General features: G+C 49.9%; 1 protein-coding gene across 1 annotated transcript in view; it reads right to left on the reverse strand.

Moving 5' to 3' along the window:
* The window catches only part of GLT1D1 (glycosyltransferase 1 domain containing 1), a 73205-nt gene that overhangs the window by 44164 nt on the left and 1082 nt on the right, over positions 1-27959 (reverse strand). Inside the window, exons 2-4 of the mRNA XM_035016815.1 lie at positions 16916-17064; positions 7691-7796; positions 2368-2419 (exon numbers count right to left, since the gene is read on the reverse strand). Of these exons, the coding sequence (XP_034872706.1) occupies positions 2368-2419; positions 7691-7796; positions 16916-17064 (307 nt within the window). The remainder of the gene's footprint in view (positions 1-2367; positions 2420-7690; positions 7797-16915; positions 17065-27959) is intronic.

Consider the following 27959-nt stretch of genomic DNA (forward strand, 5'->3'; position numbering starts at 1 on the left):
TCCTTGAGTCCCACGTTATTTCCTCCTTACGTGCTTCAGTCTTTCCACACAAAAATTTATCCAGAACCTGGTACTTAAGTTAAAGAAATCTTTACCAAAGTGCATTTACAGGTAAAATGGCACGATGTTTGTAACTTTTTAAAAAAATATTCCAGAAAATAAGTGTGTGCGAGGGCATGCATGTGTGTACATGCATGTGTGCCTGCGCTGGGGGGAGAATGACAGTAGGTGAAGTAAGAATGGAAGAACTTAAGCAGATGGTGGGTGCAGTGCACCCTTCTGTTCTTGCTACTTTTGCTCCTGTGTAGAAATTTCTGTAAGAAAAAGTTCTAAAAAAGCGTCCATCCCTGGTAAATTCAGCAAATATTTATTGAACACGAGGATGTGTGTTACCCTCTGGGGATGCACTAGTGAACCCCACTTTGTCCCTGTCCTCAAGGAGCTCAAGACCACGTAGGGTGAAGGCAAGGACAAGCACCAAGTGCATCCCCCCTGCACCCACGCCCCTGCAGGGCCACCTCGAAGACCCTCCCATGACGAGGACGACTGTGTCCCCACTCCTCGACTTGCTTGCGCCATGAGGACAGGAGCAAACATTAAACAAGCACAAGTTCCAAGAAGGCTTTCTCCCCGGTGCCTGCTCTCTCCGGCTGCAGAACCTCACGAGGGACGGCGGACCAGGTTCACGGAGTCACGCAGATCTTCCAAATGACGAAGCGTGTCATTACACAACATCAACACAAAAATCCCGCTTGTTCACATGACTGCTGATCCCACCAGGCAGGTCTTTACGCCTGGGGATGCTGCTGACCACAGGGTGCTTTCCGAAGTTCTCATAGTTGCTCGACAATTCAAACATTATCGCCCGTGGTTTTGCTTAATGTGACTGGCTCGATCCACGCATTTTTAAGAAACTGTCTAACAGATGCCCACATCCGAATCACCAGCTTGCCTGCCAGTTACTCTCTCGGATACAAAATCGCGTGAAGATGTATCTGGTTCAGCTTGCGACTCAAGCACATGAGAGCCTCCAGGTAAATGCCATACCTCATCCAGAATTGCAGCAGAGCCGTATGCACACTCCTGTGTCATCACACGGAACATTCAGAACACATGTATTCAAAGGTTCATACTTGAGAAAATTGTTCACGGCTTTAAGGAGATCTGAAAGTGATTTTGTTTTTAACTACAAGGGGTGGTGTGAATAATCAAGGATTGGCTCAGATGGGTGCCGCTGCCTTCATTAGGATGAAGGGTTGGCGGTTTCACGGAGTTCCCAAAGGTGAGGAAGGCAAACAGCGTGTCTGTGTTATGATGCAAACAGGCTCCATTGTGGGGGCCCGGGAAGAGAGAGGGATCCCCATGCTGACACTGCCCAGACAAACTGGCACAACAGAAAACTGGGAAGCTTGTCATTTGTTATTCTGAGATTTTCAGTTTATAAAATTGCCCTCCAGTTCCTCCCTGGGGAGAGTTTGATGTGAAGAAGGAGGTAGGCGCGATCCGGCCGTAGGGAAGAGTGCATCCGCACACGCGCAGTGGTCGGAGCCTTGCTCAGGGACCACCGGGCCCACAGAGCACCGCACGCACCCTCGCCCCACACGGCAGTCACCATGCGCTAGATTTTACAGATCGAAATTCTACACGAAGTACAGGACCTGTACAACACCCCGACAGGAATAATGCCGACAAGTGATAAGGCCATACGTGGGGGCACGGCGGATGAGCTGGCCCCGCACGGGGACCCACAGCGCTGGCGACCAGACAGCGGAGTCTCATGCTCGTGGGTCGCTGGGCAAAGTGGCCCCTGGGTTGGCCGCTTCTGTTCTGCAGATGCCAGCCTCACCACGGCTTCCCTCACTCCCCGCTGGGAGCTCAGCTCCCACCAGCTCATCCACCTGCCGCCAAGTCACCACGAGTCAGAGTCAGTAAGGGACCTAACTTCTAGAGCTATAAAGTCCTTTTCTGCAAGCTCGTCGGATAAATAGTCCAACCTCGCAAACTACATCTACCACCGAAAAGATCGCTGCTCTCCGTGCACGTGGGGCAGCTGCAACCTTTAGAGCAGAGCCTGGAAATCACCCGTTCTGAGCACGTCAAAAGAAAACAGAACATAAAAGAATTTGGCGATTGGGCTATTTTTGCTGTTCAGCAGCAATATAAAAAAAAAAAAAAGTCAAGTCTTAAGAGTATCTACACAAATTAAAAAACCATCAGTATACGGGACGCATCAAACACTCTGGTGGCCACAACAGAAACACTGTCCGTGCCCCTCCAAGTACCACGCAGCCCTCACCCCTGCCACCTCCCCAGCTGCCCCCGCCGCCTCCCCAGCTCAGCCAGCACGACAGCAAAATCAACACGTACCCACTGTGTCTGCGCCGCTTCCTTCATCGACTCTGTGAAAGCGACAGCAAATCTAGTAAGATGAACAAAAATAAGGAAAACAATTAGGGCAGAATTCAATTAACGTAACTAGGGAACAGCTCTTTGGAACAAATTGTGAGAGACAAGGTAAGAAGCTGAATTTCAAGTGCCATCCATCTTCATCACGTGCGGCCAGCGGCCCTCCGGTTCAATCTCCACTCACATCAAAACAAGTTGTGTATGCACGAAATAAACACCTGGAGCTCCACATTTCAGTTTTTTGTTGTTGTTCCTTCCATGCAAGGTCAGAGAAGCAGGGAAAAAGTCAGAAAGCCAGATGCAGGGGAGAGGCAGAGGATTTAGTTAATCCACTCGGAACATCCAAGGACCAGCTCTCCGGTCACTAGCTTCAGCGCGGGAAGGCTGTGCTAAAGTACTCAAAATTCACTGAATGCACATGGATCAGGAATGTTAATGTGTACATTTATCAAGCAATGGCTATTTCCAGAAGTAGGGCCGGATACACATGGGATGAACCAGGAACGTCCTATGGTGGCCAGGCGGTGAGAAATTGCCCGAAACTGGTGAGGGCAGGCTGGGAGGACACCAGAGTCAGCTCACAGCATCTCCCGTGGCCAAGGCGGGCATGATTTAGTGCCCACATACCTCACAGTGATGGGTCTCCCATAGAGTAAAATAAAATAAATACCCATGTGTCCATACTGATAGACACAAAGAAGTGACTAGCACATGGGGCCAACAGGAAGAGCTCTTCCTTTCAGAATTCCAGGGAATGAATGCAGAAGGAGTAGTGGAAATGGAAAATCACCACGAGGCAGACTCCACAGTAACAGTGGTCACGGCCAAGAAGCCGTAACGGTCGATTCCTTCCCACCCCAAAGGGTGGGCTCCTTCCTGGAGGAGCCCCCCTTCCCCTGCCTGTCTTCTCCGAGCCTTCCCTCCCCACCACCTTCCACCCATCCCCGCCAGTCATTCACATGCCCCGGATTTAAGGAGGAATGAATGGAGGAATGAGGAAACCTCTTGTCCTCTCTGTGGGCGTGACAAAGAGGGGCGGGGAGGCACCGAGGGCATCACCCCTCACTCCGGGGCCGCCTTCACCCCCTGTGCCCTGCACGCAGCTGGTGCGGGCCAACCCAGCGGTGATGGGTGCGCCCGCATCCCTCGTGAGACACTCCCCGAGCCCCGGGACGTGGGCAGGGAGCGCGAACAAACTATTCTGAGCCAGAGCTACGGCGTAATGCAAGGACAGTTGCAGGGACCTTCCTTCATGGGAAACCGTGAGGCGCCGCGGTTCCTGGTCCCCAGGGAATTCAACGCCCAATGGATTTTTCCTGTTACTGTTTCCCACCAGGACTAACACCACCGCCATGACTTCCGTGAGGGGTTCGAGCACCCCACGTGGCCAGCAAACAGACTACTTGACAGCTTCAAACCTATAGAAAAGAAAAGAAAAAAGAGACCCCAAAAGCAGAGAAAAACTGGGGAGCACGGAATAAGGTCAGTGACAGGAGGATCATGCCTTTCACCCCATAACAGCGTTTCTAGATAAATGCACAGTGCAGCCTGAGGACGGCTCATGGAAGGTTGATCCGCTCCTTTGGCAAGCACGACCACCTCCCCATGCCTGCCCCACGTGGGCTGGGATGTCGCTCTGTGCGCTGTGACTCCCCCAGCCCCTGGAGTCCTGCCTGGCACCCAGCAGGCAGGCCAAAGTGCCCACAGACTGACTAAATGAGCAAGTGCACAGATGGGAGTCCTGCCTTACGTTCCAACCGGACGCGGGTCAGAGCGAGGGAAGAAGGAAGAGCAGGTGCGTGGGGCTGGCCGCAGAAGAGGGAGCTCGGGCACCCTTGCCCAGCAGCTGCGGTTACTGTCCCCAGCCCGTCACCCTTTCCGCCGGCATGCCCCGTTCGCTCCGGACCAGGCATCGGGGATCTGCGGCCCGGCTGAAGACCAGAGGGGCAATGAGAGCCTCGGAGAGGCCTTCATCAGGAAGAGTGCACGCGTACACGTTTCGGGAGCCAGTGGGCGGACCGAGTGAGCTTGCTCATTTCCATTTATCCTGGAGAGGCAGGTAACACGTTCGTCCTTGCGGCCCCTCCCTACAGAGACCCCGGCCCTGGGTTTATACCCACCTACTTAGGAGATAACGGATAAGAGGGTTTCTGACCCCACAATCCTCAGAAAATAAAGAAATTAAAAACAGCACATTCCTTACCAAAAAATGTAAAACTACCACTTTTGCCCTGTGGGATGAATATTGCCATTTCAAAACGTGCTCACTTTCACGTGTGATTTTGTTGGTCAAAAACATCTTTAGGAACAACTGTATGAAATGACTGATACTGAGCCATTTTGACCTATAATTTCACATGGTCTAACCTGTCATGTGCTATATATTTCCTAATTGTGAAACTATTTCTTAGGCAATTTATTTCATATAAACTCTCTTTTGCTCATTTGTGGGCAATACTAAATTTTTCTGAGGTGCACTGGATGATCCTTCACAAAACAACCTCCACAAGTTTCAAACTCCTTACCTAACTTGGTATTCATAATTACCAAATACTTATCATATTATAATACAAGCCAAAAAGCTGATGCTGAAGTAATTTCAATACTATGCCATACAGAAAAAAAGTTTTAAATACAAAAAAAGTTCAAAAATATACCTCATAAGAAAAATGTTACTACATAAAAGTATTTGATTAAAAGTGAAACTCATTATAAAGCGAGACAAGTTCAATACTTTATTTTACAGAAAAGTATGCCGTACGCTGTCCGACAAGAAATCTATGATTCATCTGACTTCCCTGCCCACTGACTTCAATCAATACTCCTCCCAAATGAAAATCAATGTGTTTTAATAACAACGCAATGAATAATGCTAACGATAATACCATAAGATGAATTCATTCAGTATCGTTTCTACCTAGCAGAATTATTGCCCTTCCGTAAGACAGTGCAAACTGCATGAATCAAAAGGTAATTAATTTTCAGAGTCTAAGAGCAACAACATCGAGAAAACCTATCATGACAGATCACGTTTTAAGATCGACCCAAACTCTGTCTACGTTTGTTTACTGTAATTCTGTCTCTCCATCTGACGTGCACACTCTCTATTTGGACAAGGTTTGTATGGCCACATTTATGATATCCCACAGTAACCCTAGTTTTCAGGAGCAAGACTGACTCCCGCCTTAGGAAAAGGGGATGGGGTTGCCTTGGGCTGCACCCTAGAACCTGGAGTGCGTCCTTTGTAAAGGATCAGGAATGCTCCAGGGACAGAAAGAGGCAGAGTTCTGGATTCCCTGACCACGCTTCTCAACCGTGAGAGGCTTAGAGATGAGCCACAGACATTTCGTGGTTGGCCATTTATTGGGGGGCACGGGAGCAACCTGAATGTCCATGGACAGACAAATGGATAAAGAAAGTGTAGTAAACACATACACTGGAATATTATTGAGCCTTGAAGAAAGAGGAAATCCTGCCATTTGCAATCACACGGATGAACCTGGAGGACATGATGCTCAGCGAAGTGAGCCAGACATAGAAGGACAAATACTGTATGATCCCACTGATGTGAGAATCTAAAATAGTCCAAGTCCTAGAAGCAGACAGTAGGATGGTGGTGGCCAGGAGCGGGGGGAGACAGGAACAGGAAGAGATTCATCCAAGGGCACAAAGTTTCACTTGTACAAGGTGGGTAGGTCCTGGAGACCTCCTGGAGCCTACAGTTAACGATGCTGTAACATACACTTAGGAAAGTGCAAAGAGGATAGATTTCGTGTTACGTGCTCTTATCATGACCGTAATACCGAAGAGGGTGGGCGGAAGCTCTCGGAGGGGGTAGAGGTCTTTATGCCACAGACCCTGATGATGGTTTCACTGACGGGGACTCATCTTCCAACTCATCGGGCTGTATACATACATTAAATACAGCTCTTTGCATGTCAGTCATGCCTCAACCAAGTGTTTTTTTTTTTAAATAACTAATAAAGCAGTTTGTCCACATAAAAAAAAAATCGATCGCCTGCTTTGTATTGTTTTGTTTTTTTTTTACAATGATTCAAAAATTTACATGAGCTGAAAGGTTGAGGTCTTGGTAAACTTTGGATTCAGGGTGATTCCACGGTCAGGTAAGACTTGCTCTGTGGCCCGGGAGGGACGGACCACATGGCACCATCTCGACCCTTCCGTGGACTCACCCCAGGAAGCCTGCCAGTCACCTCTTCATGGATGAACAGAAGAGCTCTTGGCTTTAGGCCCACGTGACTATTTGGGTTTTGTTTTGACTTCTTCTTTTTATTTATTTTATTTTATTTTTTTATTTATTTTTTAAGATTTTATTTATTTATTTGAGACAGAATGAGAGAGAGAGAGAGCACATGAGAGGGGGGAGGGTCAGAGGGAGAAGCAGACTCCCTGCCGAGCAGGGAGCCCCATGTGGGACTCGATCCCGGGACTCCAGGATCATGACCTGAGCCGAAGGCAGTCGCTTAACCGACTGAGCCACCCAGGCGCCCTTGACTTCTTCTTTTTAAACAACTTTCATATGGACGTAGAGGATTTCTATACTGTTATTATTATGTTAAGTATTATCATTATCTTCGTGATACAGAGGAATGGGGGTGATTTCCCCCCCGCCTGTCCTTCTAGTTCACAGTGCTGTACAAATACGATTTTCTAAGTATGCCCGGACAAGGGAAATGTTGGGGGGTGCAGCTCTGGGTTCTGGACTGGGGCAGCAACTCCCCACCCCAGGGGCTAGAAACGCGATCGACTGCAGCTGCAGCGGCCAGCAGGTGTCGCCGACGAGCAGTGACCGGCTGGGCTCGGGGACGTGCAGCAGGGCCCCCACGATGAAGGACTGTCCTGCCCTGAATGCCCACGGTGACCCCTCCCAGGCGGTTTTACAGAGCTCAGAAATCCACGGAGCTCAGAGCCAGGCCCCAAACATTCAAGAGTCGATGCTGACTCCTGTGCTCGAGGAGCGGGAGTCGGGGCGTGCTGTTCTCCAAGCGGACCACGGTGCGGCGCCTTCCACCCGGCAGGACTGCTAAGGAGGTTGGCCCAAAGTGAGCTGTCGCTGAAGTTATTCCCGTGCAATAACTTGTTTACCGTGACCCTTCGTGGCAAAATTAAAATGTGCAAATGAAAGGGGAAAATGAAATGAGAAAAAGAGACTGGCTTTATTATGGTAAGATGGGACTCTCCCAAACGGCAGCCTTCCTAATCTTTTGGTTTCAGCGAACTCCCCCCAAATGCTTAACTCCTGTGAGGTTCTCATCAGCATTACCTGGCTTCTTCGAGGACCTTTCCCATCACTTCATTTTTTTCTCTCTGGTTAACATCTTCATTCAAATCGGTTCCACCAAAGATGATTCCAAAGGGGATTCCATGACCTGCAAAATTATGACAGTTAACGAAGCAGAGCGTAGCTTTGGAAACAGCCCTCACTCACCATCCCGTCCCAGAGCAAATGCGAAACCGTGTTCCCTCAGCTTGGGGGACCGTGTTTTGGTGTTTGTTTCATTTTATCCAGCTTACCTGAGCAGCAGAATAGGAATCACTATTATACACACCATGACATGGGGATTAATCATGTCAGACCACCAGCGCCAGCACCATTTAAAATCAGTTAGCTTTACATTTTAACAAATGAAAAATAGTGCTGGCTGCCATCTATCAAAACCAAGCTGACTGCTCGCGGGAAATGGGCATCTATGACAGAAAAAGAGCAGATTAAATGCAGCCCGGCTGGGGCTCCCGGCAGCAGGTGCCGTGCTCTCGAGGGCACCCAGGCCACGATGACTTCAGGGAGCATGCAGCTCTCTGTCCCGCGAACCACACACAGTGCGTGTGACGTGTGGGAGCAAGTCTGTTCTGTGCCGGTGACAGGCTTAGTCAAGGGAGGTTTGATGAGCACAGACGAGTGAGGCATCAGGCGTGCACAGATCGAGCTAAATGATGTGCTCAGCAGAAGCCACTCCATAGGGACTTCCAAAGGTCAACCAAAAATTTCAAGAGATGCTGGCCGGCAAACCACCAAGTAGACCAGACCTAAGAGGAGTGTTCACACGGGGCTTTCTCGAACGAGCCATCCCTCCTGAGATTCAGTAGTCACTCAAAGCGTACTCTTCTTTCCTTTTATCTGCCTTAGAATTATTCCTGTCAATGCAAATGAGCAGATTCTCTTTTTTCTCTCTGGTGAGCTGGCTCTTCCCCGGGAATCTGACGGCTACGAATTCAGCCTCTAGATACTAAAGCCCACAGGCACAGCGAGGCTGCTAGGGAGAGCGGAAGATGGGAGACAACTCAGATGCGTCGGTGAAGACCAGCCTTTAAAAAAAAAAGAAAAAATGGAAGCATACGGGGTTGTGTGTATGTGTACACGGACATAAAAAGGCTGAAAAAAATCTACCACATGAGAAAAATCAAGGGCAAGCTGGCTAACACAGTATGCATGTATTGTGTAAAAACGATAAACATCCATATATGTGTGTGTATGTGTGTGTGTGTATATATATATATAAATTCAGTGAACGAATACGCAGCACACGGGGATGTTGAGCGACAGTGAACGAGTTTAGCATGTGGGGCCGACACGAATCTCTGGGGGCTGGAGGGAGGTGCGAGGTGGAAAGAATAATGACCCGCAAAGATGTCTGTTCCTAATTCCTGGATCCTAGGAATGTTTCAGGGGAAAGGCAAATTAGGCTATTTAGAATTGAGGGTGCCGTCAGCTAACCCTGAATGGGAGAGATTATCCTGGACCATCCAGGTGGGGCGGTGTAATCACGGGGTCCTTACATGTGGAGGAGGCAGGCAGAGGAGGAGCTCCCCAAGCTGCCGTGTCGGGGAAGGGGGGACTGGCCCGGCCAGTGCGGACTCTGAGGATGGGAGGGGCCGTGAACTGGGGCGTGTGGGTCCCTCCATGAGGCGGAAAATAAGGACGCGGATTGCCACAGAAGCCTCCACGAAGAAACACAGTCCCGCCAGCATCTTGGTTTTAGCCACGGGAGACCCCCTTCAGCTTTCCGGCCTCGAGCTACAGGACAACAGACGTGTGTTTTATGCACTGGGTTTGTGGTAAATCGTGACAGTGTAATAGGAAATTAATATAGCAACCCCCGCCCCCGCCATAAAAACTGCCAGTTTAGGAAAATTAGGGTCAGGAAAATCACAGAAAAAGCCTTTTGTCAGTGAACTCTCCAAAGACAGAACAGTAGACACCAGAAAGATCTACACCGAGCATCACAGACCCTGCTCCGAGGTGATGAGACCATTCAGTAATTAAGTGATCGGCCTGCGAGCGGCCTGCCTATTGGCAACCACTCAAGTATATCAACTCAAACTGAGTAAGAAAAAACGTCAGACCTGGACTCCAGACCATCCTGGGTCAGAACCTGGTTCTCCACTTGGAAAACGCATGACTTTGAGCGAGTCACCAGGGTCCTCTGAACCTCGGCCAGCTCATCTGTGAAACGGAGGTCAAGCTAATTAGCTGACTTACTCGTGCGCTTCAGTGACTCCCTACATACGACGCACAGACACAGGACGGACTCTATGTGATACTGGTGTCCCCGTGCTTTCTGCCGAATACGTTTTTAAATATATAAATCCAGAAGCTCTCTGAACTAAATTAGCACTCGGAGGAATGGAATGTGGGATATTTCATTTGCTTTCCTATTTTTTCAATATTCATTCTATTGATGAGAAAACAAAGCTTTAAATAAGTAGCGTGTTAGTCTTTTTTTTTTTTTAAAGATCCTATTCATTTATTTGACAGACAGAGACACAGCAAGAGAGGGAACACAAGCAGAGGGAGTGGGAGAGGAAGAAGCAGGCTTCCCGCTGAGCAGGGAGCCCGATGCGGGGCTCGATCCCAGGACCCTGGGATCATCACCTGAGCCAAAGGCAGATGCTTAACGACTGAGCCACCCAGGTGCCCCCTTTTTTTAAGATTTTATTTATTTTTTGACAGAGAGAGAGAGACAGCGAGAGAGGGAACACAAGCAGGGGGAGTGGGAGAGGGAGAAGCAGGCTTCCCGTGGAGCAGGCAGCCCGATGCGGGGTTCGATCCCAGGACCCTGGGATCATGACCTGAGCCGAAGACAGACGCTTAACCAACTGAGCCACCCAGGCGCCCAGTAGCGTGTTAGTCTTAATGGCAATGCATCCATAATTATGAGTGGAAAATTCTACAAGTCCTCTGCTATAGAATGATGCATATAAAATGTCTGCAAACTCCTACTGACCCTTCAAAACCTCACTCAGGCACGCCCTCCTCTCTGAAGTCTTCTCCCGGTCTATCAGAAGTAAATCCCCCTACTCTGATGCCACGCCACGTATCATAGGCTTTAGGATTGATTTGTAGACTGGAAAATCCTCGAGAACAGGCACGAGAACAGGCACCGTGGCTTATTAGTTTTGTACCCCTTGCTCCTGATACAATGCCTGCTACAGGTTAAATCTTCAAACAGCCTTTGTGGAAATGAACTGAGCCTGAAAAGTGGTCTACAAACTACTTTCCAAGCGCATTTACTCGGAGCCGCCCAAGCAACTGGTCCTATTTCATCAATCAGTGCCTCTGCTGAAAATTTGTCATTCCCAGAAGTCTGCTGAGAAAAAACATCACCGTCTCCTGAACCTGGCTCCTTAATCAGCCACCTGACTCCACCTGCTTCCTCAGCAGGTTCAAGCCTGAAGCCGATCCTCAATGAGAAACAGAAAGAGCTTCATGAAAGCGCTTCTCATCCAGTTTTCTGCCAACGTCGGATCACTGGGCACGTTTTCTTTGTGTGCCAGTTAGGGCAGATGAAGGAGAGCCCAGGAAGCATCTTGCACGGGAGCAGTCTTCTATTACATTTTAGACAGGGATAGCTATGAAGTTCTCTTCCCATGCACTTGAAAGCTGGTGGGTGTACACGTCGAACGCCTTTCACAGGCATGTCCAAGAGGGAAGAACACATGCAACGTGTTACTGCAAAGTTAATATGGTAATTGGTCCATGACTTAGATAAAACATTAAGATTCATATTTAGAAAAAAAATACTTGCATTGTACCTGCAAAATAGCTACAATAAATATTAATATTGTTACGGTGCTATTTCTCATCACTTGAATATTCTTCTTAGCAATTTTATGTCCTTAATTATTCGCTCAGAAAATACTGGTTTTAAAAAGAAAAGCAAGCTTCCATTTGTCCATGCCGTTAAGGTTTTATTTAGATATATTTACCATGCACAGACATGTAAGTGCGGCCAGTTATTAATTGCCAATATGCACCTGCAATAAAAGTGCACAGATACGTCCTGTGGGGAGGCCGTGCCGCACTTAGAAAATCCTAAAGCGAACGGGCTCTGTGGACGCCTGCTCATCACAACGTCGTTTCCAGTTGAGGGGAAAGTGGAAACAGGATATGACTGTTCCTAGTCATGCTGTCAAAGACCATTCAATGACGGGGGAGATGTTCCTAACATCAGTAGGTAAGACAGGCTGCTAAACGGTGGTACGATCGCGATTTTAGAAATACAGCCACAAATTGCAGAGAAAGGTGAGAATGTCAGACCAGCATCCACGGTGCTTAGCCCAGGAAGCATCAATTAATATTTCTTTAAAAGAAGTTGCAAGTTTATATTGTAAAAGTGGATCTTTTTTCTGTAAATTTAATTTTGAAGAAAAACACAAGATCGGTAAAACCGAATACGTCCAGGAAACAGTGGGCACGTCTGGGTAGTGAAACTCAAGGGGCTCTATTGCCTTCTTTGTACTTGTGGGAAGTTTCCAAATTATGTAACTTCTTATGTAACTTTTTTTAAAATCATTAAATGCTCTATATTTTAATATAGTTTAATCTAGGGGCGCCTGGGTGGCGCAGTCGGTCAAGTGTCTGACTCTTAGTTCTGGCTCAGATTGTGATCTTAAGGTCGTGAGATCGAGCCCCGCGTCGGGCTCTGCGCTGAGCATGGAGTCGGCTTGAGATTCTCTCCCTCTGCCCCTCCCGTTCATGCTCTCTCCCGCTCTAAAATAAATCTTAAAAAATATATATCTTTAAAATCTGTAATAGTTGAATCCATGGAAGACTTAGAAACGTTGGAAATCATGCCCCGCCGGCTGTCAGCACAGGGCAGCTCAGCGTAGGGAACGGAGAGGACAGAGGCCCCTCGACGCGTCGGGTGAGAATCACAAGGCGTGCAGCACCTTCTCTACCTGCCGATGGCGGTGGTGATGCTGTTCATGGCTGGCTGCTCAGGGAGAGGGTGCTTTCAAAGAGATGAGCCTGAGGAATACGTAAAGACCACGGAGACAACAACCGGGAATAAACGGAAGTCGAACTGAGTTTACTAACAGTGGTGCTGCATCGGGTCCTGGCATTTGTTAGACCAAAGCAGGAAGACCCGGTCCCCTCGTGCCATGGGTTCTAGAGAAGGCTTCTCCCCTCCCACCACTTGTGAGAGAGGCGAAGCTTTAGGTGACTTTGTGCTTTTCCTCCATTTAGTTGAAGCAAAGGCCAAGAAATGGTAAAAATGGAGAAAAACTGGACTTTGGAGGAGAAAACCCAGTGATGTGACCAGAGCGAGAGGAAACAGGTCCTTCCGTCTGTTGGTTGAGCACGGACTGGACTGACCTTTCTGGGGGGCAGTTTGTCCCTGTCAATCCCAATGAAAAATACACAGTCCTCTGGCCACAGGTTATTCGAGGAATTTAATCCACCAAAATCCCACAGAATGAAGTAAAAAATACAGTCAAACTTGCTGTGGCTTTACCTGCAATAGCAACACCTGAGACAGATTTTTAATAAACACGGTGCGGTCTTCTGGTAGAATACCACACAGTCAGGAAAAAAGGCAGGAGGAGCTCTGCTGATTTGGAAAGCTCGCTCAGCTATGTACTTACAGTGTCGTCCCGTTTGTGGACATAGACCATACTCCACGGGTATGTATGCAAGACATTAAAAACACGCAGTTTGATGGACAATAATACACCTGATGGTAAACGGATTTCATCAACCCCAGTGCCTGAAGCCTTATGAGTGCAAAACAGACCTACAACGGTCAGTGACAACCTTGTAAAGACTTCCAGGAGCTTTAAGAGCTACGAACGGTAACCTTGGCCCCTACACTTCCTTCCTATTTTGAGGTCGACCTCAGACTCTGTTTCCCAGGACACTTGCAACAGAATCCCAAGTCATACCTGTTCAGAGGGAAAGAGCTCTTGGGAGTAAGACTTTCACGAACACCGTCCCCACTGATAGAAGACAGTTTGTGCTGATGGTTCAAACGGGGTTGCAAAGATAAGGAGGCACAGGTAGATTCTCAAAGGTTCCTAAGCTAAGACGTCCGTACAGAGATATTCGCTGCCATGACTATGGGGGAAAAACATGGAAGACAACTCCAGTGTCCCTTAATCGAAGCCTGGTAAGATGATGGGTGCTCCCAGGCTTGGAAGGTTATGCAAGCATTGACAGAATGAGGTACATCTGTACATGTGCAGCTGCAGAAAAATCGCCAGATGCATCGTGGTAAAAAGCAAGACACTGACTATGTATAGCATGTTCCCACTCATGTTTTTTTTAAAGGAGGAGATACGTACAAATATGTGCCTGGGCTTACGTGGAGGCCAGCGCCTGGTGGTCACGCTCAATGAGGTCCCCTCCCAATCCCCAGAGGGCTGACTGGTGTAAGCAGGAGATGCTCTGGAATCTAGGGCTTCCAAGGATGGGTCATAATAGGCCAATCAGCTTCCAGCGCGCTCTCTCTTCGATGGCTCTCTCTTGGAGAAGCCGGCTGCCACGTCTTGAGGGCACTCAGCAACCTCGGCAGAGGCCCACGTGGTGAGAAACTGGGGCCTCCTGCTGACAGCAGGTGGCCCGTGTGGGACCAGTCAGGCCTCCAGATGACGCAGCCTTAGCCGAAGCACATCCTACGTGGTCTTGACCACAGCCTCACCCGAGACCCTGAGACAGAATCAGCACAGCTGTTTCTGAATTCCAGATCCACGGAAACTATTACATATAAATGCATTGCTACAAGTCGCTCACTTTCGGGGGCAATTTGTTATATAATGACAGATAACTAGCACAGTCCCTATAATACATTTCCAGGAGAATACACAAGGGAATGATAACTAGTTGTCTCCGGGGATAACAAATTAGACAGCTGGAATGAGAAGTGGGACGAAGGTTTCCTTTTTGTTCTTGATCATTTAGTTACACTCACTCTGTGCTGGGGGGAGATTGAAGGGTGCATGTAGCAGCTTAGGTTTTAAAAACAGCACCTTGTCCGATGTGCCCAGGCAGGAAGCGAGCATGCAGTGAGGCCCCAGCCGGTGAAGCCCCAAGTCCCTGTTGGGGGCAGGAGGTGGGAGGGAGCAGGAAGAGGAAGCGAGGCAGAAAGTCACCTTTAGCAATGAGACTGCCGAAAATTTCCGAGGCTTGGCACATTCTGCTGACGGGAGCTCCATTCTCCTGTGATGACCGTAGATCATTTTGGCCCTCAAATGACATCCCGCCCCCCGAAATGTGATTGCCACCGCCATGTCAGTTAATTCACGTTTGGGAAAAGGCACTCACTGGTCAGCTGCAACGCAGGCAGTGTCTTCTGCCTTCACTTGGTGCCTCTGTGCTTTCACGGAAGTCACATCAGCCTCGGAGTGTTAAGAAGAAAGAGCCCCCAGCTGTAGCTGAAGTCAAAACGACGACTGCGCACATGCCCTTTCAGCGACCGAGGGAACCGTGTTTTCAGGTCCCCGGTGGATTGATGAGTCAAGTTTTTAAGAGAGAGAGTACTGTTGTTTAGCTTCACTCTTTACTACTAATTAAGAGCTCATACGCTGTGAAGTTGCATTGAATACTTTGCAGTTTGGGGTGCCTGGTTGGCTCAGCCTGAGAGCATTGGACTCTGGGGTTTTTTTTTTTAATTTATTTAAATTAAATTTAGTTAGCATATAGTGTATTATTAGTTCTGGGGGCAGAATTTAGTGACTCATCAGTTTCCTATCGTCACCCAGGTACCCCATCCCCCCTCCCCTCCAGCAACCCTCAGTTTGTTTGCTGTGATTAAGAGTCTCTTATGGTTTGCCTCCCTCTCTGTTTTCATCTTATTTTTCCTTTCCTTTCCCTATGTTCATCTGTTTTCTTTCTTAAATCCCACATAGGACTGAGATCATACGATAATTGTCTTTCTCTGATTGACTTATTTCACTTAGCAGAATACCCTCCAGTTCCATCCACGTCGTTGCAAATGGCAGGATCTCAGGGTTCCGAGTGCAAGGACCATGTTGGATGTAGAGCTTACTTAAACAAAATACACGCTTTGCCGGCTTGGGTCAAGTAGCGATGTAAATCATTTCTGTGCGGTGGTGACGGTTAACGCTGTGTTTGAGCTCAGGGACAACCCGACAGCCAGCCGGTAAACCATTATATCTGCGTGTGTCTGTGGGGGTGTTTCCGGCTGAGATTAGCATTTGAATTGGCAGACTGAGGGAGGAAGGTGGCCGCCCTCACTGAGGCAAGTGGGTGTCACCCCATCTGCTCAAGGCCTCTGGAGCAGGAGGGCAAGGCTGAGCCGAGACATCCGTCTTCCCCGTGCCAGCTCCCAGCTCTCCGGCTTTCCGACTCAAACAGCGACCGACACCAGCAGCCCCCAATTCTCAGACCTTCAGGCCCGGACGGAAGGGGTTCCCAGCTTCCAGAGGGCAGGCCGCGAGACTTCTGGGCCTCCGTAGTCGCGTAAACCCATCTCGGTGATAAATCTCTTCTGTGTGTCTGTACATGTCCTCCTGGGCTCGTCTCTCTGGAGAGCCCTGACTAATGCCCCGGAGGGCCCATCGCACGTGGCCCTGCTCCGCAGCTAACCTAGCAACCTAATTTCTATTCTCCATGAAATCACCCACTCAAATCCCAGTTCCTCAGATGCTCTTTAAGCTACTTCAGGATCTTAGTGTTTGCCTCGTTAGTAGGTCAGTGGAATAAAATGTTTCCTACGTGCCCAGTCTGTGTTTATAAGAGGCGCGTATGTGTGACTTTTGAAAATCGTACTCTGAGTGAGGAACTGTACATCCAGGAGGTTCGGGACAGCTCTCGATGAGGTACGACAGCTTTGGCATATACGTCCATTCTCAATCGGAGTTACCTCCTTTTGGAAAATGAGGCCCTAAGAAGGACAAAGCAAAGAAGATGAGGGTGCTCCCCCCAGGTTTGAACCGGGTAAACAGGATGAACTGAGATCTCAGCTGTTTTGTTTCTTTGTTTTTAAAGATTTTATTTATTCATGAGAGAGACAGAGAGAGAGAGAGCTCGAGCAGGGGGAGCAGCAGAGGGAGAAGCAGGATCCCTGCTGAGCATGGAGCCCGATGTGGGACTCGATCCCAGGACCCTGGGATCATGACCTGAGCCGAAGACAGACGCTTCACTGACTGAGCCCCCCAGGCGCCCCTCAACTCTGTTTTATTTGTCGCTGTAAGTGCTTCTGGTTTCCATGACCTCCAGTGTTCCACCTTTGCAGAGAAAGCGGGTTACCTTGCACGAGCCGGCCGCCTCTGTACAGATGAAGAGCCAATGCTGCCTCCAGGTTCTCAGCCCTGATGAGGTGGGCGATTTCAGATGAGCTTTCCAGGTCAACGGCATCTTTCAGAAGACATACATGGCCGGCAGCTTCTAGATGGTCCCTTTACCAAAAAATATAAACAGAGAAAGAAAAAGATGAGGGCAAAGGATAAATATGTCCCAGGTGGCTACTGGGATGAACATCTTAAATCAAAAGATTATTTAAATCAAAAAGTAAATAAACTCTATCTTCTGAATTGTCCTGTAGGGGCAACCCTCCTAAAATACAGGACAAGGCTCACCATCACCGGCAATAATGATTCGCCCACCAGTGTCCGGTCCCTGGGACCTCAGTGCGGAGCAAGACCAGTGGGATGAGGGCTAACACACCAATAATGTTCCGTGGCATTTGCTGGGCCAGAAAGCTCCTTTTTTAAATTTCCTTGATTCCACATTTTTTCTCCTGTCCCTTAATTATGGATGATACCCAAAGTTTGCTTTTAGGCATCTGAAATTCAGTTCTTAATAAAGACTTCCAGGGGCGCCTGGGTGGCTCAGTTGGTTAAGCGACTGCCTTCGGCTCAGGTCAGGATCCTGGAGTCCCGGGATCGAGTCCCGCATCCGGCTCCCTGCTCGGCGGGGGGTCTGCTTCTCCCTCTGACCCTCTTCCCTCTCACGCTGTCTCTCATTCTCTCTCTCAAATAAATAAATAAAATCTTTAAAAAAATAAAAAAATAAAAATAAAGACTTCCAAAGTCACCCATTATCATAGCTTCCAAAGATATTTGATGGCCTTTCCATTCTACCTCCAAAATATCTTTCAAGAACATGTCTTTCTTCTCATCCTGGTTTAGTTCCTTGTAACATAAATCTAAAATACAAATCTAATAAAAGAAATTTTCTGAATGATGACACAGCATGAGCAAAATCAAAAGATAGGTAAGAAACTGAGAAAAACTACTTAAAACACTTAACAGAAAGAAAGAAGCTAATTTACTTAATAAATAAAGAGCTCTCATAAATCAATAAGAAGAAGAAGAAAAAAAAAAACAAGTAACAGCTTGATGGCAAATTAGGGATGGACCTAAAATTGCGGGCCCTCAAAAAAGAAATTCAGCTGGGCTTTTAGATACAGGAAATGGTGCTGGACTTCAGTCATCTTTTTTACATCGAATATTTGTAAAGATCAAAAGTCTGCCTAAGGCTTCGTGAAATAAACACTCCTGTCCATTACTCTGAGCGGGTAAACTGGAACAAACTCTTTGGTGGGCAGTGAAGCCGCAGCTAGGGTACTTCAGATGCACAAACTGTCACCAAACACCTCCACTTCTAGGAATCAATTCCCAAACTACCCTTGGATATGCGTGAAAAAACACACCCCCAAGACAAGGCTCTGCAGCTGCGTCTCACTTCCCAGACCGGACACAACCTCGGTGTGCGTCAGCAGGGGACTCGCTATATTAGGGCACATTCGACACCATCAAGCTCTGCCGCCGTCAAAGGGATGCAGGAGGTCGCAGTGAAATACAGCTGACGCCTGAACAACGTGGGGGTTGGGGCGGCACCCCTTCACACGCAGTCAAAAATCCACATATAACTCTGACTCCCCCAAAACTTCACTAACCGCCTCCTGCTGACTGGAAGCCTTCCCACTAACATAAACAGTTGATTAACACAGATGGCGCATGTCATACATATTATGTACTGTATTCTTACAATAAACTGGAGAACAGAAAAGGTTATCTGGGAAATCATAAGGAAGAGAAAATATATTTATAGTCCTGTACTGTATTTATAGAAAAAAACTCCACATGTAAGTGGACCCATGCAGTTTCAACCCCGAGCGGTTCAAGGGTCAAGTGTAATTTAGAATCAACGCCAAGAGAACGTCATTAGTGAAGAGCGAGCCAAGTGAAGAGTATTTTGTGTGTGTGTGTGTGTGTATATATATATATATATATAGTGTGTGTGTGCACGGAATATCTGTAGGACACCTAAGAAATAGGCAGCAGTGATTATGTCTATGGAGGAGAAACGGACATGCCCTTTTGTGGGTTTTACGGACGGGCAGATGTTACATTTTACAACTGTTGGAGGTGTGTGTGCCCGTTACATCAACGAACCCACCCGGGCCTCCGGGGGTAGCCAGCTCAGCCGTCAACTCTGTGAGAATGGGGCCCGAATCTGCCTTGCTTCTTGAATGAACTGATGGCTGAATGCATCTCTGGGATCAAGTCCAAACGCCTTAGCCGGGCACACGGTGGGCGCCCTTCACAGCCTGCGTGCCGGCCGCCCCCCACTCCACCCACCTTAGCTCCAGACCCGCTCTTCCACTCGCAAGATGCCCAGTTCGGCGTGCGTTCTGAGTGCCCGTGGCCACGACTGTCCATTTCTTAACGCGAGCTCCTGTGAGATCCCACAGCCCCCGCTCCCCCCACACATCTGTCCCCCCACCACCATCATGCGGAGTCTCTCTCGCTCAGGATCCTTCACATCGCACTTAGGCTTCCATTACAAAGCCAGCACGTAGGTGACCATCAAGTTCCCTGAAAATTACCCTCGAGCATCTCTAAAATCATCCGGAAGTCGCTCTAGTACAAAGTCCAAATCCAACATAGCCCTTCTTTTTTTTTTTTTTTTTTTACGCCAGCCATAAAACAGATTGTTATTTCTTTAGCTAAACACCAGGTGAATTAGCTGGCTTGCATTTAGGGGCAATAGTGTACAAAGCAAATAAGGATAAGAATAAAAGAATGAAGGAGCTAGAATCTTCAAGCAAAGTGGTCATAAAATGGCCAAGTTGTTTGCGATGTGGGAGCCACACACAAGCTCAGGAACTCTTGAGGGAACAGCAGATTCAAACATCTTGCTCACACCCACTCTGGGGAGTAGGGTGAGCGTCATCACCTGCACTACTCTGCAAATGATAATTGTTCTCTCTCTCTCTGTAATTAAATGCACAATGCTGCAGCTGTCCCTGGGCAAATAAGAAAAGTGGAGATCTTGCTTAAGCTATTGAAGTACAAGGAGTATCTTGATCTTATCATTTCCACTGTTAATGCTGATCAATCATTATCAGCCGGGAACACTGCCCCTCCCCACCTCACCCCACCTCAACTCTTCTGGAAGGGCTGTGAGCAAGGGACAAGCAGAGCCAGCTCGCATCAGCCTCAAATTTAGTATTTTACAAAAATAAGAATCTAGCCTGCTTCTGAGCATGGGTAATTGTTATTCCATTTTCTTAAAACTCTAGGAAATGAGAAACCAAAAACAAATGTGTTGATAAATGGAAAAGAAGCAGTTTGATTTCTACTTAGAGAATCCATTCCTGAGAGATTTCTGTCTTATGCAGAATTGATAAGATAGGACATATGGAATGGAGGTGGTTAGGTACACATAATGGGTTGTTCTTGGTCTTTTAAACATATTTTTAAATGGCATTTCAACACTAACGTTATGATCTTATAAATATTCCAAAATAATTTTTTTAATCTTAATTCTCTATGACTAAGAGTTTACCCTTGTTTCTGGTTGACTTTTAATGTCTTTAAGCTGCTCTGTCCCTCTTCCTTCTTTAAGTGATCATTTGATTCAAATAAACTCTGTGAGCACCTAATATGTCCAAGGAGTTCTGGTTTATTTGAAGCCTTTTTTTTTTTTTTTAAGGTTTTATTTATTTATTTGAGAGAGAGAGAACACGAGCGGTGGGGAGGAGCAGAGGGAGAAGCAGATTCCTCGCTGAGCGGAGAACCCGATGCGGGACTCGATCCCAGGATCCTGAGATCATGACCTGAGCCAAAAGCAGATGCTTAACCGACTGAGCCACGTAGGCATCCCGACCGAAGGCTGTTTCGAGAAGGAATGCATCTCTCACAAATTAAGAGAACTTAAGCATTATTTGGCAGTTCTAGGAAGAGATGAACCTATCTGCACATGCCCGACTCCAGATTCAATAGGATTTACCTGCTTCCACCTGGCTGAAAACCATCCTCTTTAACTGAGGGACTAGAGAACCTTGATCATTTGTGTGTTTAACTTACGCAAACTTGCATAAACTGTGATGTCTGGATTAAAAAAATTGCAGGAGGAACTTAACGAGGGCAGGCGACACCAACTGCATTCTGTTCTATGCCCATGTGACCCTGCGTGACCCTGAGATGGGAACAGGGCCCTAGTACTCCTCGGGGCTGTCCCACCCCGTGGGCCTGTCAGAGCGTGAGCCCCTGGCCAGGCCCAGTGACACAGCACCTACGGGGAGAAGCAGGGATGTGGTTTCTGGTGGGGGACAGTCGGCGGGGCTGGGGTAAAATGGTGCTCTCCGGACAGTATTTCAAGAATTCCTGATGTGTAAGAGAAATCATGCTGGTCTTGGAACGATGAGGGTGCTCATGAAGACGGAGGCCCTCGCGTGACGGCCTGCACAAATTCACAGGCTCCAGTTTGGAAAGGTGAGCTAGAGAGCACACTGCCCCCCACCCCCGTAACCTTCTGTGGGGTAAGTGAGGTAATCACACATCTGCGGGACAGCGTGCTACTTGGGAGAGTGCTGCCAATGTGTTTTCTAAACCCTAAAGTCTATCTACCTTTTAAATGGGATTCTGGTGTGCAAGAGATTACTGTGGTGAAGCCAGTCTTTTTAAAAGAATGCAAAGTTCCATGAGAAAACAGGCAAAATGACCAGATCAGGAAGTGTCCCAAGCCCCAGTGTGCTGAGATGGGGCTAATGAAGTGTGAATGGCAGGGGGTGGGGGGAGGCTAGTGAAAACCAGGAGGCATGATGAGCTCGCCTGAAGAGAGATGCGCCAAGTGTAAAATATGCACACGGCTCACTAATAATTTCTGTAGTGAGGACATGTTGACATGATATTTGGAAATAGTTCAAAAGAATATATTACAATTAATTTTATCCATTCCTTTGTGCTTCGTTTAATGTGACCACTAGAATACGTAAACTGACAGGGGCATTCACGCTCCGCCCCACTGCCGGTTCTGCCATTTTACCGAGAGGATTGGTATTTGAATTTCTATGCAAAACTTCCTGATTTTAATGTTCCCAAATGTATTTCTTGCTCCTTCGGTGCCAACATTTGTTATTCCCTTAAATCTTCAAAAGTTCGTGGACATCTGCCGTCTGCTTTCCCCTTTCCTTTATGAGAATTAGTGAAGCTCTCACACCTGCCCTGTCTGTGGCCTCTGGAGTGTGCATTCCCATGTCCCCTCTTCCCCACCCGAGAATGTCCCTGTCACCCATCTGAGTGGGAAGCGCCCTAGCCCCAGGTAGGGGTGCTCCTGCTGGCTCAGGGCAATCAGAGCACCCCAGCTGGCTGTCCTCCCACCACAGACGTGCAGCTCTGAGACTTGGGGGCCCTCACTTGCACCTGCAGAGACTCAGACTCTCCTTCTTGCAAGGCCTGACATGGGAGGTGCCGGCAAGGAAAACCTAGCAAGAATGGGAAGTGGACCCCAGAAGGGGCAAGAAGCAGACTCCTGTCCTTAGCATCTTAGGTGCAAAATCAAGCCTGAAGACTGCCCCACCTCCAGACCTTTTATAGGATAAGCCGCTAAATTCCCTTCATTGTTCAGGCAGCTGGGGTTGGGTGTCCACTTACTCAAAGCTGAAAATCTCTGATACCACTGCAGACAAGCAGCTTAGAGCTTTTTTGGTGTTTGATATATAACCTGCTTGCTACATGCAGCTCTTGAAAGTCATCCAGTCTCTGACCACAATCGTATCTTTCCCCCAGGCTCCTCAATCACTCCAACCACAAAGACCTCTGCCCTCAGAGAGCTCCCAGACCCCGGCCTCCACGCCTGCCACCAGCAGCCGCTCCTGCGTGTCCTCCCAGCCCCACGAGGATTCCTTTTCCTGATCCTGTCGGTCTAGTGAGTTGCTTGTCAATACCTTAACCCCTCCTCTGCTGGCCTTTAGTAGCGCCCAGGTGCGGAGGTGCGTCTGGCAAGGCAAGCCCAGGACGCCCCAGCCACCCACCTCCTGGTGGCTGCCGCTGCCGTGACATGGGAGAGTGCGGAGGGTGGGACGGCCGCGGCCTGGGCCCATGGTTTCAGGGACCCCTCGCATCACCGGGGTGGCTCCGCACTCTTGGAACTTGAACATGCCCCTCCCTTGGCTCCCCCAGAGCCACCTGCTTCCCAGCCCCATGTGTGCCCGTCGCAGCCCTCGCTCTGACACGCGGGGCCCCACTCTGGGCCAGAGGCGTCCCCGTGGTCAGACGGGCACACGGGGCGTGCTTGAAGCATACAGCCACCCGCGGGCATGTGGCCGCACTCCGTGACCCCGGGGCTGGGTGCTCACCGGGCCGCAGAACCAGCCCTCTGCTCTCCCAGGCCTGCGGTCCTGTGAGCGCTCCGCGTCCACAACCCTCACCGTGGCTCCACCTGCCAAGCCAGCGACTCTCGGGCCGCACTCGGGTGCCTCTGCTCCTCCCGCCCCTGGGCCTCCGCACACATGGTCCCCACGGCCGGGAATGCCATTCGCAGCTGTCTCGGTCCTCACCGAGCTCACCTGCCGGGCTCCGGCTTAGAGAGTCATTCACTACCTCGCTCATCCACCAACGTGTGCACTATTCCCTTCCACTTCCCAAGTGGCCTCCACCCGGGCACCGAGGATGGGACAGACACCACGTGGCGCCCACCCCTGGAACGCCTCGGCTATCAGAGGGTTCGGCAGTGATGCGTACGCAGTCCTCGGGAAGGGCTGCAGAGGGGGGGTCCCATTTACAGGAGCGTGCAGAAGAAAGAGAGCCACGCAGACGGAGAGCAGACGAGTGGGGGCTGGGCAGCTGGTGAATCAGACCGCAGCGATGACTGCGTGACTACGAATATGCTAAAAACCACTGAGTTGCACACCTTGAAAGTGTGACTTTTTTTGGTACGTGAACTATATCTCAATAAAGCAAACTGTAGGAGAAAGAAAAAGCTATTTCTCAGGGGAGCTCCCCAGACCCTCCAGAAGGCCTGCTCCTTTCATCACCCTGCACTTCTTGCACTGATCACAAGGCAATTAACTGAGCCATTTCTGCAAATGTATGCTGTTCGTCTGCCATGCAGGAATGCTAGAACCTTCTCTGCAGTCACCTGCTGAGCACAGAGCTGATGGCCGTGTGCTCGGGAGACGGAGGGCACCCTCGGGCACCATGCCCTTCTGGAGACGCTCAATAATAAATACTTGCTGAATGAAAATATTAAGTAACTTTCAAAAACTATTACTTGAGGGGGAACAACGATAAAGCCTTTTCCTACTGACTTCACAGACGTCCGAAGTTTCCTTGGCATCTGCTAAAGAAGAGCTAGAAGCCTAGGGAACTTTCCTTCGGGCTCTTCTTCTTCCCAAGGCCTGGGCGATCACAGCAGAATCCAGAGGTCCGAAGAGCAGGCAGCGGCGGGGATGACAGTCAGCGCTGGCCTGGGTGCGGGCCGCTCGGCACTTCCTCCCCTCCGTCCCCGACACGCCTTCCCACACAGCGTCTGTTTGCTTCCGTTGCCCCGCGCACCTGTTCCAGAGGGAGGACGAGAACAAGCCGGCCGCACCCTCGGCTCCAAGCCAGCTCCCCACGTTCCTACAGTTGCCAACATGCATCCATGGGCCGCACTGACCCTCAGAATTCCCTCCTCCGACCAGAGCGGCCTGACCCCGAGGAGCTTTGCCCGCAAAACCGCAGGCCTGGCCCGGTACTCTGGCGAGCACCGTGTACGACGGGGGTCAGAAACCCTTTCCTGGGAGTGGCCGGGGACTGCATACCTTTGGGTCCCCGTCCAACTGCCCAGCTCTGCCCCTGCCGTGGGGGGATGGGGAGGCGGCCACCAGCGCCCCAGGGCACCGCCCTGTCCCCCAGATTTTCCTCACGAAACAGCCGCTGCGTCTGGTTGGCCCGGGGGCCCAACCTGGCCCAGCCTTGGCTGATTAGTCCAGGGCTCTGAGGACCAGCCTCCCACCGAGTTCAGCGCCCTTTCAAACTGTGGACCCACCACTATTTCACTACAACAACTCTGTGAATATTTTTTTTCACATCCATTACTTGTGCAATTTATTTCTCCATCACCCGTGAAGTGAACTTTGTTCTCTAGAGAACTTTGTTCCCCAGGTTGCTGACCCTGGTTTTAACTTACCAGAGCAGCTTTTCCTTGAGACCTTTTTTGTCAGGAACTGACCTGAACACATCTGCCTGATTCAGAGGCACTGTCAGGATCACTGTCAGGTTCTTCTGGAAAATGGCTGCAGCTTCAGGGGATGGGAGGTGGGCGGGGAGCCACGGTCCCCTCGGGGGACCACTCCGAGAGCCAGACCAGCCAATCCGGGCAGTGGAGTGTGGCGCCACAGTGGGGACAGGGGCGCAGGCTCCCCGGCCTCATGTTCACACAGGGGCCCCCTAGCCCTTCCAGCAAACCAAAGACCCTCAACAGCAGTAAGTATTCCTGAATGCCTCACGCTAGCGAACAAACCCTCTAACGTTCGCAGGGCTTCAGAAGCCACTCCAGAAGGAGGTGCCCGATGAGGGTACGTGGAAAGGCGAACTAACAGCCGCTGGGCCAGGCACAAGGGAAGGGGAACGGACTCTCCCACCTGGCACGCAGGTCTATGGGAGGGCAAAGTGCTGCAGAGACAATAAAACAGTCACTCTGCTTACCAATCCCCACACAGACCGTTCCTCCCGAACACCCTCCTCCCAGCTACTGCCTACACCGGCTAAACCACTGCATCCAGCAGGACCCACAAAACACGGAGGCTGCCCGGTGGCCTGGCCCACGTCCCAAACCCGAGCCACAGTCGGCCAGGAAATGCATCTCTGTCAAGGAAACCTAACACAGCCAGTCAGGCTCCTCCAACTTGGTTTAGCCAGCTCACCTGCCCCTCGCAGGCAGGGCCTGCTAGCTCTAGAGGAACCCCCACCTCCCAGCCAGCCAGGCCTGTCCCCGCCGAGCCGCCAGCCGGGCCTGTCCCCGCCGAGCCGCTTCGAAGGCTCCATGAACCTCGCTCTAGCCCCAAATCCCACGGAAGTGCGACCGGCTGGTGAGGCAGGGCATCCCTGATCTGTGGGTCGTTTTCCCTTGAATAAAGGACATCAAACTCCTTACTAAATAGTTGTGGTTTTGTCATTTGACACACTCCACGTTCAACAGCCACGCCCTGTTTACTTTACTTCTGAAATATGTCAGACCCAAATGCTTACCTCCTCTGCTCCCCCAATCCACCCTCCAAAACACAGCTCAAACGACCTTTTTCTTTTTTTCTTTTTTTTTTTAAGATTTTATTTATTTATTTGAGAGAGAGAGAATGAGAGCGAGCACATGAGAAGGGGGAGGGTCAGAGGGAGAAGCAGACTCCCTGCCGAGCAGGGAGCCCGATGCGGGACTCATCCCGGGACTCCAGGATCATGACCTGAGCCGAAGGCAGTCGCTTAACCAACTGAGCCACCCAGGTGCCCTCAAACGACCTTTTTCAAAACTGGATTGCTTTGGGGGCACCTGGGTGGCTCAGTCGTTAAGCGTCTGCCTTCGGTTCAGGGCATGATCCCAGGGTCCTGGATCGAGCCCTGCATCGGGCTCCCTGCTTGGCCGGAAGCCTGCTTCTCCCCCTCCCACTCCCCCTGCTTGTGTTCCTGCTCTCGCTGTGTCTCTCTCTGTCAAATAAATAAAATCTTAAAAAACAAAAACAAAAACAAAAACTGGATCACTTTTGGTGGCTTCATTCTGTTCCTGGCACAAAACCGCAGGTCCCGGATGACATGGGTCCTGCCCACGTCTCCAGCCATGTCTACCCACTCCACCCGGAGTGGGATTTGTCTCAGCACTACTGACATTTTGGGCTGGATCAGTCTCCGCCGTGGGGGCCATCCTGGGCACTCTACCCAAGAGACGCCAGGGGCCCCTCACGCCCAGCATGACAACCAGACACTGCCCAATGTCCCCCAGGGGCAAAATCATTCCTCCCTCCTCTACACATCCTGCCAGCCCCGGATTCCACTGGGCATCATTCATCTAGCGCATTTGGCATTGCTAAGGCCACACAAGTCAGATAGGAGAGGACTTGCTCTCCCCCTTGATCCCACCTACTGGCCCTTCGCCTGAGACACCCATCCTCCCTTCACACCAACCCGCGCCCACCCAGCCAGTTAAGGTCCCTGGTATCATGAATCGCTCACACTTATTAAATGCGTACTAAACACTGAAAATGTATTAACTCATGTTTGATGCTCGTAACAAACCTGTGAGGCAGGTAATTGCATCCCCTCTTCGCGGGTAAGAACACTGAGCGGCTAAGCATCTACGTAACCTGGCCTCCATCTCACCTGCCGGGGGGCCCGCACGGGAAGGCGGGGAGCCCTGCTCTGGAGCTCGTGTCTTTCCTCAGTCTGTGATGCCCAGAAGTCTCTCCCACCTCTAGCCTGGGAGGGGTCGCCTGCCTACATGCTCCCAGGCCACCTGTGCCTCCCTATCCGTGTACTCATCACGATCCCGCAATGCTATTTACGGACCCGGCGTTAATTTACAACTACAAACAGATGCCCAAGAATGGACCCACGTCTTCTTTTTAAAAGTCCAATCTTATCTAACTCACACCCCTCCTCTGCTAGACTGAAGGGATCTCCAATCTTATTCATTTGGGGGGCTCCCTCCCCCACGGCCCAGGGTCACTTGAGGGCTAGAGGGGTCTTTGGCAGGGAAAGTGTGAGGAGATGCTCTAGCTCCACAAGAATGTCTGTCACCATAGGAACCCCTGTCCCCTCCCCTTCCAGGACACCTGGCATTCTTTCCTCAAGGAGCCTCGGCTTTCACAGGACCCAAGATGTCTTTGGCAACTACTGATTTTTCCTTTTCTGCGCTCCCTCCAGAGCGAAGGGGAGACAAGCCTGGCTCTGAAGAGACCAAAGCACAAAGAGCCCTTGTTGTCACGCTTCGTGCACAGCCAGGAAAACCAAGGACAAGCAGCTCAAGGGGCCTGCACCCCTGCTAAATGTCAGCGGTGCCCATGGCCACGCCTGCCTACTTCTCCTACTGG

The sequence above is a fragment of the Mirounga leonina genome, unplaced genomic scaffold (genome assembly GCF_011800145.1).
Source record: "Mirounga leonina isolate KUSES-001 unplaced genomic scaffold, KU_Mleo_1.0 Mir_171, whole genome shotgun sequence".
NCBI lineage: Eukaryota > Metazoa > Chordata > Mammalia > Carnivora > Phocidae > Mirounga > Mirounga leonina.